Source organism: Rhinoderma darwinii, chromosome 11, assembly GCF_050947455.1.
Source record: "Rhinoderma darwinii isolate aRhiDar2 chromosome 11, aRhiDar2.hap1, whole genome shotgun sequence".
Classification (NCBI taxonomy): Eukaryota; Metazoa; Chordata; class Amphibia; order Anura; family Rhinodermatidae; genus Rhinoderma; species Rhinoderma darwinii.
In genome coordinates, this window is record NC_134697.1 from 24,881,513 (window position 1) to 24,896,165 (window position 14,653).

A 14,653-nucleotide genomic window follows, 5' to 3' on the forward strand; every position below is an offset into this window, starting at 1 on the left:
GTATTCATGAACCAGAAAGATTAGAATGAGCAGTGTGTTAAATTTTCCTCCCCGATAAGCAAGTGTTGAAAATTTAGCTGAAGTGCTTTGGGAGACCAAATAAAAACATAACTGAAATGGTAATATAGTATATGTACCCCCTATTTCTTTTCCTCAGTTCTTGCTTCTTAGCTGCCTTTTCGTTTAGCTCCATTAGGATAGAGCTGTGATCTGTGACTACAGCTTAGCTACAGCGCCTACACAGAGTCTGAGGTAGTCTAAGACACACCTCCTGTCTCATCATTGGTTAAGGCTGCTGCTCTCTCCCTCTGCCATAGTGCTTCATTGTAAAAGCTGTAATTAGAAAAATATTTTTAAACTATATGGACACCTTGGATTTCTTTTTTGCATTGCATGTATTTGGGTTAATAAAAAACTATTTTGTAATTGGTAATGTAAAATGATGCACTGATTTTCTTCTGCAGTTTGCATGTATTCCAGCACATGGCAAGCTGATCGATGCCATTCAGAGCTCATCTGACTGCCCGTCCTGTCTTCTCCTGAATGCTCATCTAAGCTGAATTCTAAATTCGGACAACCAATTCCAAAAATATAATGCATAATACAAGCAATGTAAAAAAAAAAAATATCAAAATTGTCCATTCCACAAAAAATATACACAGTCGAAGCACATTATTATGACCACCTCCTACTTTCGACGTCGGCAGTGCGTAGCCCATGAAGGAAGTGATGTGTCGTGGGCTGGCTTGGTGGGTATATAAGGTGTGGGATACGCTGTCTGAACACATATCACTCGTTGTCATGGGTAAAAGGGGTGATTTATCAGAGTTGCAAAAAGGGCTGATTTTTGGCTTTTGGGGCAAGGGTGGCAGTATTTCTCAAACAGTGCAGTTTGTGAACTGTTCGCATGCTGCTGTGGTGAAAGTGTATTGTGAGTGGCCAAATGGCACCATTGGGAATAACCGACGTGGAAACTGCGGAGCACCGCGTGCCATTGATGTGAGAGGTGAACGTCGGCAACGAAGGTGCGCGAGGGCCGAACAACACGTTACACCGGAGCAGCTCACCATGAAAATCAACCAGGACGCTACCAGACGTGTGTCTAAAACAACAGTTTAGCGAACCCTACTGCGTATGGGGCTCTGAAGCAGACCGATGGTCACTGCTCCTATGCTAACAAAGGTGCATCGGAAAAAAGGCTTAAATTTGCACAGCAGTATCGGAATTGGACCACCGATCATTGGCAAAGGGTTGCCTTCTCCTATGAGTCACGTTTTCTGCTTCATCTAACAGATGTACGTTGGCATGTCAGGCGAGAAACATCAGAGAACAAACACCCTGCCACCATTGCAGGAAGAACAAAAGCCGGTGGCAGCAGCACTATGATCTGGGTAATTTTTTCATGACATTCTCTGGGCCACTCATCCATGTGGAAGGCATTCTTAACCAATTTGGGTATGAATCCATCGCTGCAGATCACGTCCCCCCATACATGCTGCTTGTCTTCCCCGGGGCAGATGGAATCTTCCAGCAATACAATGCGACACGTCACACAGCTGGAAATGTCCAACAGTGGTTGGAAGGGCACGACCAAGACTTCCAAGTACTTCCCTGGCCGCCTCATTCTCTAGACTTGAACTGAATTGAGCATCTGTGGGACCTCCATCGTCTTGTTCACTCTATAGATCCTCCTCCAGCAAATGTGGGATGCTCTGCAGTCAGCATGGCTCCAGATACCGGAGACAACCGACCAGCACCTTATTGAGTCACTCCCAGCCCGTCTAGCCGCTATCCGTGCAGTTACTCTGGATATTAGCTGGTGGTCATAGTAATGTGACTCGACTGTGTATACACACGGTATATGTTTTTTACTACAGTGGGAGTTAATGGCACATTGGTCATATATTCTGCGGGACGCTTCATACATATGCAGTATGTCTTAAACACAGTGTGAACAAAGCCTTGTAATTAATTATTTGATCATTCAATAAGGTATAAAAAATATATTTGCTTAAAATTACTTTAATGCTCGAAATATTAGGGAATGATCTAGTGTGTGTGTGTAATAAACATATACAGGGGCAGAGTATGCGGCAGGGAATTTGAGAAGGGCCTAAAGCTCCCCTTGGACTAGCTGAGCTTTAAAAGTTATATCAGTGAATGATCTCATGAACTACGTACGGTATGCGGTCAGAACCACCCAACTATTTAATAGGACACGGTTACAAGTGGATACAACACAATGCTTAGAAATAAACATTCAAATACTGATTTATTTATTTTTGCCATCAGGCCGTGGAACTGAATATATTTGAAGGGATGGAGTGCCGTGGAGCACCAGAGTTGGTTATAAGTCAAGGACAAATTGTGTTAGAGAGTGGAACTCTTCATGTCAGCCAAGGATCTGGACGCTTTATTCCTAGGAAAACCTTCCCTGATTTTGTATACAAAAGAATTAAAGCCAGGAACAGGGTGAGTAAAATACACATTCCCCCATATTTAATGCATTTGTTATGGCTACACATGTTGCAAGCGGGGTAAAAGGGGCTTTCTCACAATAGACATTCATTCTTAAATAAATAGATTTGGAGAGATGTTCACACATTTGGACCAGGTTGTTCTTGAGGCCTGAATGGGGTCAGATATACCAGATTTGTATTTAGAACCCATGCTGCTGACAATCTACAATGAGAGTACATCTCCCAAACATGGTGTGTAACCAGCCTGATTTAGATGTCATTTTTTGTAGCCATAACTGGGGATAATTCCAAGAATTTTTACTTCTTTTCCACTCCTGCTTTTTGCGAAAAAATAATGCTGGAAAAAAAGCTGTATCAAAAACAGCAAAGTGTGAACTCATCGTATGGTGAATAATAGGTTCTCTCTAGGAACTGCACACCTGGTGCTTAACTGCACCAAATTGATAGGCAAAAATTATGGACTGTAGGGGCTCATCCTGCTCTCTCCACTTCAGCGACCAGACCGCTGTTCCAGATCTTCCAGATGACCAACTGTAGGGAAATAGATTAGATAGATAGATAGATAGATAGATAGATAGATAGATAGATAGATAGATAGATAGATAGATAGATAGATAGATAGATAGATGAGATAGATAGATAGATAGATAGATAGATAGATAGATAGATAGATAGATAGATAGATAGATAGATAGATAGATAGATAGATAGATAGATATATAGATAGATGACAGATAGATAGATAGATAGATAGATAGATAGATAGATAGATAGATAGATAGATAGATAGATAGATAGATAGATGACAGATAGATAATAATTTAAAGGTAAATTACTATGAAATAGATAGATATAGGTAGATAAATAGATAGATTACTTAATATAATTTAGAAGTGTTGGCTATCTTGGTAATGTGTAATAATTCTGACTGTTGTCTGCAGAACGTTTGTAGTTAGAATCCGTATTCTACCTCCCCTTTACCCATTTCCTACATGATGAATTGGATGTGATAGGTACTACAGCCCTGCAGCTCTATAAGTCTCTGAATATCACTATGAATTAAGGTTACTTTTGAAGAGAAGAACATTTAAATGTTTCTCCCCTTAAAGTCACAGTTCTCATTAGCAGGAATAAATAAGATGCATTGTAGCTTCAGGGAAGCGCATTGCACCTCCATTCCTAATTTACTGAAATTTATAATACATTTTAGTAGAAATCTACTGCATATATCCATCAGTTTACAGCTGATGGGTAAGGGTCTTAAATGAAAGTTTAACTCCCACAGTCTCTTATTAATACAAAATTGGTAGACCGGTGGAGTCCTAGTTATAAAGCACTGACACCCTGATAGTCTTACATTAAGAGTCCACACTAAATAGTATGTTATAAGTCAGCTGGGTATCGCTACTGTAAGTGGCAACTTGGTTATAAGACATACACTTCTAAAAAATACAAGACATCTTTACAGCATGGATGACCTTTCATCTTTGTTATTTAATACAATAAAAAATAATTAATATTTTCGAGTTTCCCCAGGCACAATTTTATCATGCCAAGTACATAGTATGAAATAGGTTATATGACAATCAGAATGTGATACATCCACAATCCTACTTATCAGTGCTGCCCTTCTCCTTGACAATAACAATGTTGACCAAAAAATGATGATCAGGATTCAGGAATATGGACTATGCATCTGTGTGAATAGGCACAGGGGTTGTCTCACAAACCCTGTTCATATTATGGCATATAGAGATCATTGTCGGAGGGGTCGCCCACTGCCCCCATCCGTTGGCCAGAAGAGCTACTACATAAAATGGCTCCTGCTCTGACTACATGATCACCTATTGATTTAAATCGGTGCCATGTAATACTACATTTCCCCATTAGTGGCCACTGCTCACTGGCTGCAGCTTTAGCAGCAATATCAGCTGATCTTTGGGATTTTCCAAAGCCAGACCTACAGCGGAAATGTCGTGGTGAGACAACTTCTCGTACAAGACATGAGAGGGAACAAGGGAACATTTTGTTATTTCTGACTTGGGCTTCAAAGTACTTTTTACACATCCTTTTTGTAGGCAAGTAGAATTATAAGTACATTTAAAAGTAAATTATAAGTACATTTAGTGCAATCTATACTCAAATCTATGTGGATCCAGAGGAACAAAATATCAGATATGAAAGTCAGCTAATAAACTTTGAGGAGAATGACAGCCCTGCCTGACCATGTCAGTCTAAATAATTCTCCGCTTCAGTCTCCACAATTATAATAGCCAAAATAGAAGAGAAAAGAAGAGAGACAGGGCGCTCCTCTAAGGGTATAACGTCAGTACACGAACAGAACGTGAGCACATATGTAAACAAAGAGGTTTTTATTGCACTCACCTCCTTAGGTTGTGCATGATAGTTGGCACAACACAAACTTAGGGTATGTGGAGTACGTGAACTTCTTGGGTGGGCAGTGTGCGGGCCTTTGGAGTGGGCAGCAGTAGCTGGTAAAAATCAGAGCGATCCGATGGAGGAACCATTTCAATATCCCCTAGAAAACTCCTTGCTGAAGGCGCTCCTGCGCAGGTTGAAATTAACAGCTGTATCCACAAACTAGGAACGATCTCTTGGTGGCTTTCATTTGAAAAAATCTTTTATTTTCTTAAAATGACATGTATGCAGAAAACAACATGTACTTTGATTTGTTATTCTTATTCGCTACGTGTTTCGACCCAGTACTTGGGTCTTCATCAGGCATAAGAAAAAACTTTTAAAAACAGTCTTGACATATGAACAGCCACTTCTGGGTCAAAGGCACAGGTCTTAGTTCAAACTGGGAGTGGTTAATTCCCATTCTACGGAGCAAATTTCTGCTCTTTTAAAATGAAACATATTCAATAAAATTTATACTCTTTAAAGTAAACATAAAAAAAATAGCCCTGTGCTAATTGTTTATTTTTATTTGCAATTGTGCAGGAACATAGCCACTTCTCAACATTGGCTGCCTATAGAGAGTGACGTAATCTGTCCCTCATGATCTGTTTAGATTTGCCTTATGGGGCTACAGTAAGTGGAGTTCAGTTCTATCTTTAAACAATAATTTATCTGTAGCTCAAATTAACTGGCCATTATAATTGAAATACACAGCCTTAACTGTAAAAGTTTAGGCTGTGTTCACATGTGTGCGGGAGTCTCCATCCAGAGCCTCCATCACAGAGTAAACCATTTTTGCTGGACAAAATAGCGCTGTATGCAGTTCTATTGTGTCCAGAAAAATTACAGAAACTAGACGGAACCCGTTAAAATCAATGATTTTCATTACGCGTTGGAACTGGTTAAAAAGGGGTTAAAAAAACAGGAATATTTAGCTCAGCGCAATGCAATGTCTTTTTTTGTCGGAGTAGTAGACGCCTTGGTATATACAGTAGCAGTTTCTTCCTGAGAATTGCCCCTTTGGGGGTTGGATGAGCGCTTGTTAAGGATAAGTATTTTCAAAGCATTTCAGCTCAATTCAGTATTATGCATTTATATGGAGTTCTGAAACAAGCGAGAATTAGGCCAGATCATTTATGCTGTAATTATTATATATTCTCACACGCTCCTGGGGGATTAGATGCTATAACGGTATCCTGGAGGTTAAGCAGCCTAGTGCTCCAATTATTAATAGCATGAAATTGCCTTCATTTTCAGTTATTTCTGTTCATCTTCTTTACTACAAATGATTTAATGTAAGGATTTTGCTTTTGTATTTTATGTTTTTAGCTAGCAGAGGTCCGGGGTGTTCCGAGGGGTTTGTATGATGGACCTGTTCATGATGTCACAATAACTGCAAAAACAGCAGCACCCACGCCAACTTCAAGGATAGTAGCCTGCCCAGGAAAAGTCCAGATGGCCCCAGTCCGAAACTTGCATCAATCTGGATTCAGCTTATCAGGTGAATAAGATTAAAATAAATTCTCTATCACGGCAGTCTACCAATACAATTCAATGGAGACCCTAGAAACATCTGTAGAGCTGGCCTAAGAGGTGTGCGACCTGCGTTCCATGGAATAAGGACGACGGTGCATTACACAAGGATTCTCTCTTTGGTGTTCTGTGAATCCCTTTGTCATGCTCCACCTCCTCTTAAGCTCAGCACTAGGCATAACACAATTTCAGTGGCGCAACAATTGTGGTCCCAGTGGCTGCGACCACGGCCTGGCCCAGAGGGGAAGGGGGACGGCAGGGAGCCCACCCATATACCCACAGGCCCTGACACACAGACTTTGTGTGCTGGGACCTGGTTTGACCGGGCCCGTGGGGTTCCGAAGCCGTTCCTGAAAATAAGTCAGGGGTGGGCCCTCAAGATAAGCCGAGGCAGGCAGGCCCTGAAGATAAGTCAGGGGTGGGCCCTTGAAAGCGGAAGCGGTGAGTAAATGCCTTTTTTTATGACTGATACTTGGGGTCCATCCTTGGGAAAGGGGCATTTAAAAGTGTGACATGAAGCCCAGCACTCTCTAGTTACGCCTCTGTGTGTTTGTTTTTCCTGGAATATTTCTTTAACTATTAGTGGTTATAGGAAGCTGGTGATTTTCTATTCGTATTTTTGGTAATAAATATGGATACTGGTGTTTGCAACTTTTTCTCAGTTGTATTACTGTATATGATTTTAAGCAAAAACAACAATTTTGTGTGGTTTTATTAGAGCCCTCATGACTAATAACTTCTAGATGAATTCACTTCTATTCCTAGAATGCCTAGAATTTTCCTTGCAACAAATTCCCTCGATCTTACAAGTATTGTCTCCAATGACAGCAATACCATTTTTCCTTTCATTAGGGTAGGGAAGAATGCATTGTATCTAGTGTCTGAAGGTAGGTCCTCATCCTTTATTAATTCAAGTTTACCTTCTAAGTCATTTCTTCAATCCGGGCTTTTCCATACACTAACTACATAATTGCTGGGAGGAAACATACTTCATCATTGGGGGCTCTGTGCATGTGACTGTATACAAATAATTTAAAGGTTCCATTTAAGACATTTCTGGCATTTCCATGGGGTCCCAGATCTAGGACCCGCACCTTTGTTGAAAACAGGGGTAGTCTCCGCATCCAGGCAGAGAATAAATGGAGACGTGGCCGCGCATGGGCACGGCTCTGGCTAAATTACAAATGAAAAATATTTGTTGTTTTTGGGCTTATTAGAGGGGATTTACACCTTCAAGGGTTTTAATATACCTCAGCAGCTTCTTGCTCTGACCACTGGGTCCCCCACTTATCCCTAAACGAAGGCTTGTTTTAGTTGATTAGCTCCCATTGAGAGACATGGGAGTTTGTCTAACAAAATAAAAAACGCACGTATAAAACGCAACAAAAATGTGGCCCCTCTGGTTCTATCAGAAATTGTATCACACGGGGCTTTTAAACGATGAAAAAGATGCCAAATGATGTGTGTCCCTTCATTTGAGGAATCACTGGAAGTCCTAGGTGGTCTGCACCCCACTGATCAAACATTGATGGACTATCTAATCAATATCCGATCAGTATTTATCCTGTACATGTCGCACTGCACGGGTATTGTAAATGTAGCAACCAAGGGATTTCTAACCCTTATAAAGGAGAACCTCCCCAAGCTCAGGTTTTGGGCGACATTGAGGGTATTGTTACAGCCATGGACGACCGGCTGCCATAAACTGCACATGTATTCTTCTCATGGCGTCTGCATGGCAATAGTTGCCGATGGGTAATTTAATTGCACCACAGCCCTCCAGGCCGCTTACAGACTGATACTCCCACTTCTGATATTAATGATTATATTATTAGTACTATTCCTTTGTAGAAGTTTGTTCAGAGCAGAGCTTCACAGTGCCTCATTTTGAAGGTTATTGAATCTAAAACTCAATACCACATGACGTTCATTCAAGGCTGCTTTAACACATTGATGTCCCCATGGAAGCCCGCATACATGCCTCAGCCCCAGATGCCCCTGCACCGTGTCTTAACTCCAGATGTTCCCCATGCATTTCCTGAGCCCCAGATGCTCCCCCTGCAGTGCATCAGCCCCAGATGTTCCCAATGCAGTGCCTCAGCCCCAGATGTTCCCCCATACAGTGCATCAGCCCCAGATGTTCCCAATGCAGTGCCTCAGCCCCAGATGCTCCCAATGCAGTGCCTCAGCCCCAGATGCTACCCATGCAGTGCCTCAGCCCCAGATGCTACCCATGCAGTGCCTCAGCCCCAGATGTTCCCCCATGCAGTGCCTCAGCCCCAGATGTTCCCCCATACAGTGCCTCAGCCCCAGATGTTCCCCCATACAGTGCCTCAGCCCCAGATGCTACCCATGCAGTGCCTCAGCCCCAGATGTTCCCCCATACAGTGCCTCAGCCCCAGATGTTCCCCCATACAGTGCCTCAGCCCCAGATGTTCCCCCATACAGTGCCTCAGCCCCAGATGCTCTTCATTGTGCCTGCCACAGATCCCCAGAATGCTTTAGACTGATACATTGCATCCTTGCACAGGTCAGGGGTCAGGCTCCAGAAACATCTGTGAATTAAAGCTCGGCGTCGAAGGGTGGCACTCAGCACTACACACATTTCACTGCTGAGGCAGTGCAGTATGCAAAGCAGTGAGAAGGCTGAAAATATGTATGTTGCTGGGTGCCACTCATTCCCTATAATACAGTATGTTGTGTACTATATGTAATCTCATGGTCATTGTATCTCATGACTGTTTTATTAAACATCCTACAATGAGCTTAGTCATTATAGTGGTTCTCCACTTTGGACAAGACCTACTTGTTAAAAAGGTCGCCTGACAATAAGCCGATCGGGACGGTAACAGAGACTGATATGGAATAAATGATAGCACACACTGTAATCACATACAACTTGGCCATTCTTCAATTTTTCGTTTGCAAATAGTAAATATCCTAATTTTATGTTTGTTTTCATCCACACCACATTATATCGGTAGAGTTATCAATATTTATGTTATTAAAAGTAGCCTTTTGATACATTGTATAATGTATTTATATAAACATAACTTTTATTAGAAATAACCCCCAAAAATTAACTATTTGAACATTTTCTTGTAGGATCTCAATCAGATGATGATGTACCAAGACGCACAACACAAAAAATTGTAGCACCCCCTGGTGGCCGTTCTAATATTACTTCACTGTCATAGTACTGCACAAATGTACGTATAGTTTTCAAAGTTCTGTAACTGCGGAGAAGAAATCATAAGATTCAGCATGATGATTTTGTGAAAATGAAAAAAGAAAATCTTGTAAAAAAATTCCCTACTGATTGTCATCCACAATTGTGTATGAAGTCTACTTCGGGAGTATATGAAAGCTGTAGGAGGCGCTATGCACGATATTGTTATTGATGCTAGATATTATATAGTGATGTTGATGAGACATTCATTACATTTAGCGTCCACTTGTCACATACAAATAGTCAAGACAGTCATTTTGTGAGCTGAAACTAAATTTATGAAAATGTGCCTATTGGCATTTCAGAAGCCTAACTTGAATTCACGTTACATAATTTTGCAGAGCCTATATTAGGCCTCATGCACACGTCAGCTTTCTGATCAGTATTTGGAAGCCAAAACCAGTAGTGGAACATAAACAGAGAAAACCTATAATGGAAAGATTTGCATCTCTTCCGTATTTTGGGCCCACTCCTGGTTTTGGCTTCCAAATACTGAAGCAAAATACTGACCAGAATACGGACTTGTGCATGAGGCCTTACTTCTCTTGCAGCTTCCCCATTGTGTAGCCTAAAGCCTTTGGCATGTCAGGCTGCTTTCTCTACATACTACACAGACTTGTTTTACAGAAGTCGTCAAAAAAGGTCTATATGCTATACAACAGACTGCTACTCTGTGCTGCACATGCTTGATTTAGATCCTTTACGCTCAAATGGTATTCGGACATCATGTAGTGTTAGGATCAAGACATACAAGACATGGAGTAAACATGCAGACATCTTGTAAGGTATGTGCTATATTCAAAATCCCCTGCTTCCCTTTACCTAGCCATAGAGTAAGACTATAAAAACTTTCTGCCCACAACGACCACTAGAGGGAGCTCACTGCAATATAATTTATATAGCTTTTATTTATACATCTTTTATTATAGCTGTAAAATGCCAAATGTAAGGAACTCTTTCTAGTGGAAGCTACAGGCAGAATGAATACAACGAATATGTCAATGTTTCTCCAGCCGGAAGAGGGGGGGGGGGGGGGGCTTCCGGTTACTAAGAAAACTTAATCAATTGTAAGCTAGCTACTTGCTATGATTAACACCACTTTTTATTTGCAGTCGTTTTTAAGCCTATAAAGGTAATAAGCTCATAGACTGCATGCTTAGAGTTTTATCTCAGCTCACACAATGACTGCCTCAACCTTTTGATCAACAGGTGTACTCTAAAATAATTGCACTGACTTACAGTATGTCATTTTAAGGACAAATATTGACAACAAGAAAGTGTCATATGGTAATAGCTGCAGCATAAGTGGATCAAAGAGGAGTAAAAAAAATTCAGGTTTAGCACATTCCAAGTGTAAGACTAGTCATTTAGTCGAAAGCTTGTGTGGTGGCAAATTGTAACCAAAGTTCAGGTCTGGAAAAGTAAATGTTAAAGTTCTTTAAAGGACTCCACGTATAACTCAGTTATAAGACATATCACTAGCTGTATACTTTTCTCGCATGTGTCTAACCCAGTACCCAGCTACATCTGTGCCTAACTAAATGACTTAAATATATATATATATATATATAGATACGTTATTTCCTTTATTTCGAGACAACCCTTGGAGATATTCATAAATATGGATTTTTAAAGTATTCCTCAAACACTATTGTGTTTTGGTGGATTGGAAAAATAGGAATTAAACAAATTGTGATCAAGAAAATTCCCATGATAAGCTTTAATACAACATGTCAATCAGAAATGCTCACAGAGCTGGGACCCCCACCATTGTCAAGAATGAGCAGATCCCACCATAAGGCATATGCACACATAACTACCTCCTCATAGAGGTTCTTGGTTTTTTAAGGGGATTTCCGATAAATAAAAAAAAGTTTTTGGCCTATCCTCTGATCCCTTCCCTTATGATGGGCTTTAAAAATGGCCGTGCGTACACAACCTCATCTCTGCAGAGAACGGGAACCAGACACCCACCGTCTTGGGATTGGCGAAGATTCCAGTAGACAGATTCACCATCAATAACATAAAAGTAATTTGTCAAAAAGCCCCTTTAAGGAAACCCATCAGTGACTAAGACAGTGCCAGGGCTAGCTGTTTTTCCACAGCTACTGGACCCCCACCAGTGTGACTCTTATTACCTCTTATTGACATGTCATAAAATTTATCATGAGAAAAATAAGCCTTTTAGTTATTAAGGGACCTATTAGTACTAGTGCCAGGCTGGAGTAGGATGAGCGGATTATGAAGAAACCTTCAGTGAAAACTACATTTTTGTCGATTTTGTAAGAACAAACAATTTAGATCCTTTATGGAAGATCCATATCTTTTTTAGTATTAAAATAAGAATTCTCAGTGGTCTATTTTTTTCTATATGTTTAACAAATAACAGATATAAACTTCATGAAACAGCAAACATGACCTCTTTGCTAAAACAAAAAGTTTCAAAAAACATTATGGTCAACATTACCATTAAAAAAATGATACATCCTGACTAAGTGAATGATGTACAAATATTCTCCTACATGCTCATTCACTGTAAATGACCATTACCATGTAGAAAAGGTGGTCTGGATTTTACCTGTGGCCATACATTTGTAATTTTCCTAGGGGTAATGTTTTGGATTATTTTGCTAGTCTGTTTAACATTTAAATACTGAGATGGATTTAGTTATAATGACACTTTCTTTATTATTTACTACCGACTGATATGTTTTCTAAAGCACACTGGACTGGATCTACCACTGTTACCATTTAGTCTTGTATATTGTTTATTATATTGTTAAACTATGCATGTTATTATAACTTTTTGTTACAGTATTTGTTATGAATAAAGTTTGTTAAACATTCACTTCTTTTTTCCTTTATTGACCTCCGGTAATTTCTGCATTGAGCAATGATTTCCGCCAATATTCTGCGTGTTTGCGGTCAAATTTAGCCAAAAACAAAAAGATGTCAAATAAGTAGAAACCTACGTCAGTGTTTCTCGACTTCGCTCCGCTGACTCCCAACAGGTTCCCCTAGTTATTTAACCAGTGTCAATGCATTAATAATTACCATAGTTGCGCCCTCTAGTGGAAATCCAATAGGAGTAGTCTTGGACTAACCCATTGGACTGATCAACCACCATTTACTGCTTCACTGTCCTAGACCACGAGAGGTCCACAATCAAGGCTGTACAATTCTGTCATGCTGATCACTTAATAAAAGGCGGCTCGTGTCGACCGGGGGAAAGTATGATCTGCAAGGGTCCATAAAATGAACAGTACAGGCTTCAAAGTGTGTATCCCCCTTTTCCCCAAGTCTGTAGAGTACATTTTGTGTTTATCTTGAGAATAAATTGAGGCATTGACCAAATCTATGGTACTGGCAGAGCGGAAAACCAGACAATTTTCATTTATTAAATCCTAGAGGATCGTGGATATTAAAAATTGACAAAATCCCTCAGTATTAGGTGGGCGCTGTATAAAATGCTCTAAGGCACACATATCCATTAGTTCTGTGCCTTTGGTTTGGTTGGCCCAGAAGTTTCTGATGGCGGCCCTGTCCAGAGATATAACCAGTAGCCCCTTCACTACTCTTGACCTCCAGGGATGGGACCATTAGCCCCTAGACACCCAGAGATCTCTTAACACTGCCAAAAACTCCATTATTATCTGCAGGACTCCCCATAAAACTATAGAATAATCTCCGCTGCCGAGGAATGGCTATTATGATATTATGTATTAGGAACTTAAAATATACCAAACACATAGATTGCAGTATTCCCTAGGTTCCAATAAACAGGTAAAGCATTTATTTAATAGCATTATGAATAATTTATTTTAGGAGAATCCTTAATGCAAAAACATAAAAAATGTGGCAAAGGGTCATTGGGCGCTGTACCCGGGGTACGGCCCTGAAGGCTACCTAAAAGTGTACACATATGCCCAGATCTGTGTAGAAAGCCAGAGATTACATCTCCAAGTTCTTTATTTTGCAGCACAAGGAACATTAGTGAATAAAGCCTGGGATGTATTTCATCAATGTTAAGATGTTACGCTAGTGCAGTTTTTTTCATAATGGGTTCTCCAGTACGGTTTCTGGGGTTCTGTGGATGCCTCCTAGTAATAGGGGGGCCGGTCTATTTAAAAGCATTTCTCTTCAAGAACAACCCTATCAAATGTTTCCAAGCTCCGACTTGTTTAGGGCTTGTCCACACACAACGGAATTGCTGCAGAAAATTTCTGCAGCAATTCCGTTGAAAATAGCAGACATTCCGCTGCGGCAAAAACGCACCATTTCCTGCGTTATTTTACTGCAGAAAATGGTCCGTATTTTTCTGCGTTTTTCACAATGCTGGGAGATGGTGGCATCTCTGAAAAACGCAGCAATTCTGTACACTTTCCGCAGCAGGAATTGACATGGTGCGGTCCAAAAATTACTCACTGCAGGGGAATTTTTGCATGGAATTTTTATGCAGCGTGTGGAAGACATTTGTTAAATCTCATCCACTTTGCCGCTATTGTATTCTGCTGCATCCTTTCCGTCCGTAATTCCGGATGGAAAGAACGCTGCGATTCCACAGCATGTGGATGAGCCCTTAGAGTAAACAGCCTGTGTCCTGGATCCGATCTCCCTCATGTATAAAGCAACCAATGGGACCGGCCTGTATAAGCGATGGCCCAGCCTACTTAGGCGCCATTTCAGAATGCTGCTTGTTATCAGAGGGAACGGAAAGAAAAGTTGAGGCCAAATTAAACAATGGCTGTGCTGAGAAATTGAGGCTGAAGTTTTATCAGGGTTTGTACCAGGCTGCTCAGTTATCTCTGCTGAAGCTGCTGCAGTGCCACTTAAACGTCACTTTCTGTAGTGGTGGCCACTTACCTGCATAGCACATGACGGTGAACCCTTTGGGTATGTGCACACGACCTCTTTTCAGACGTAATGGAGGCGTTTTACGCCTCGAATTACGCCTGAAGAGACGGCTCCAATACGTCGGCAAACATCTGCC

At 40.8% G+C, this 14,653-nt stretch overlaps 1 protein-coding gene across 2 annotated transcripts in view; it reads left to right on the forward strand.

Annotated features, from left to right (window-relative positions):
- Positions 1–12,511, forward strand: part of DPYSL4 (dihydropyrimidinase like 4) — a 43,357-nt gene extending 30,846 nt beyond the window's left edge. The window contains exons 12-15 of one of the 2 annotated variants that reach the window (XM_075843172.1): positions 2,293–2,472; positions 6,231–6,402; positions 7,287–7,321; positions 9,540–9,628. In XM_075843172.1, coding sequence (XP_075699287.1) covers positions 2,293–2,472; positions 6,231–6,402; positions 7,287–7,291 — 357 coding nt within the window. In that variant the 3' untranslated portion in view covers positions 7,292–7,321; positions 9,540–9,628. Of the gene's footprint in view, positions 1–2,292; positions 2,473–6,230; positions 6,403–7,286; positions 7,322–9,539 lie in introns of both variants that reach the window. The other variant, XM_075843171.1, reaches the window with a different exon arrangement.
- The last annotated feature ends 2,142 nt before the right edge of the window (positions 12,512–14,653 follow it).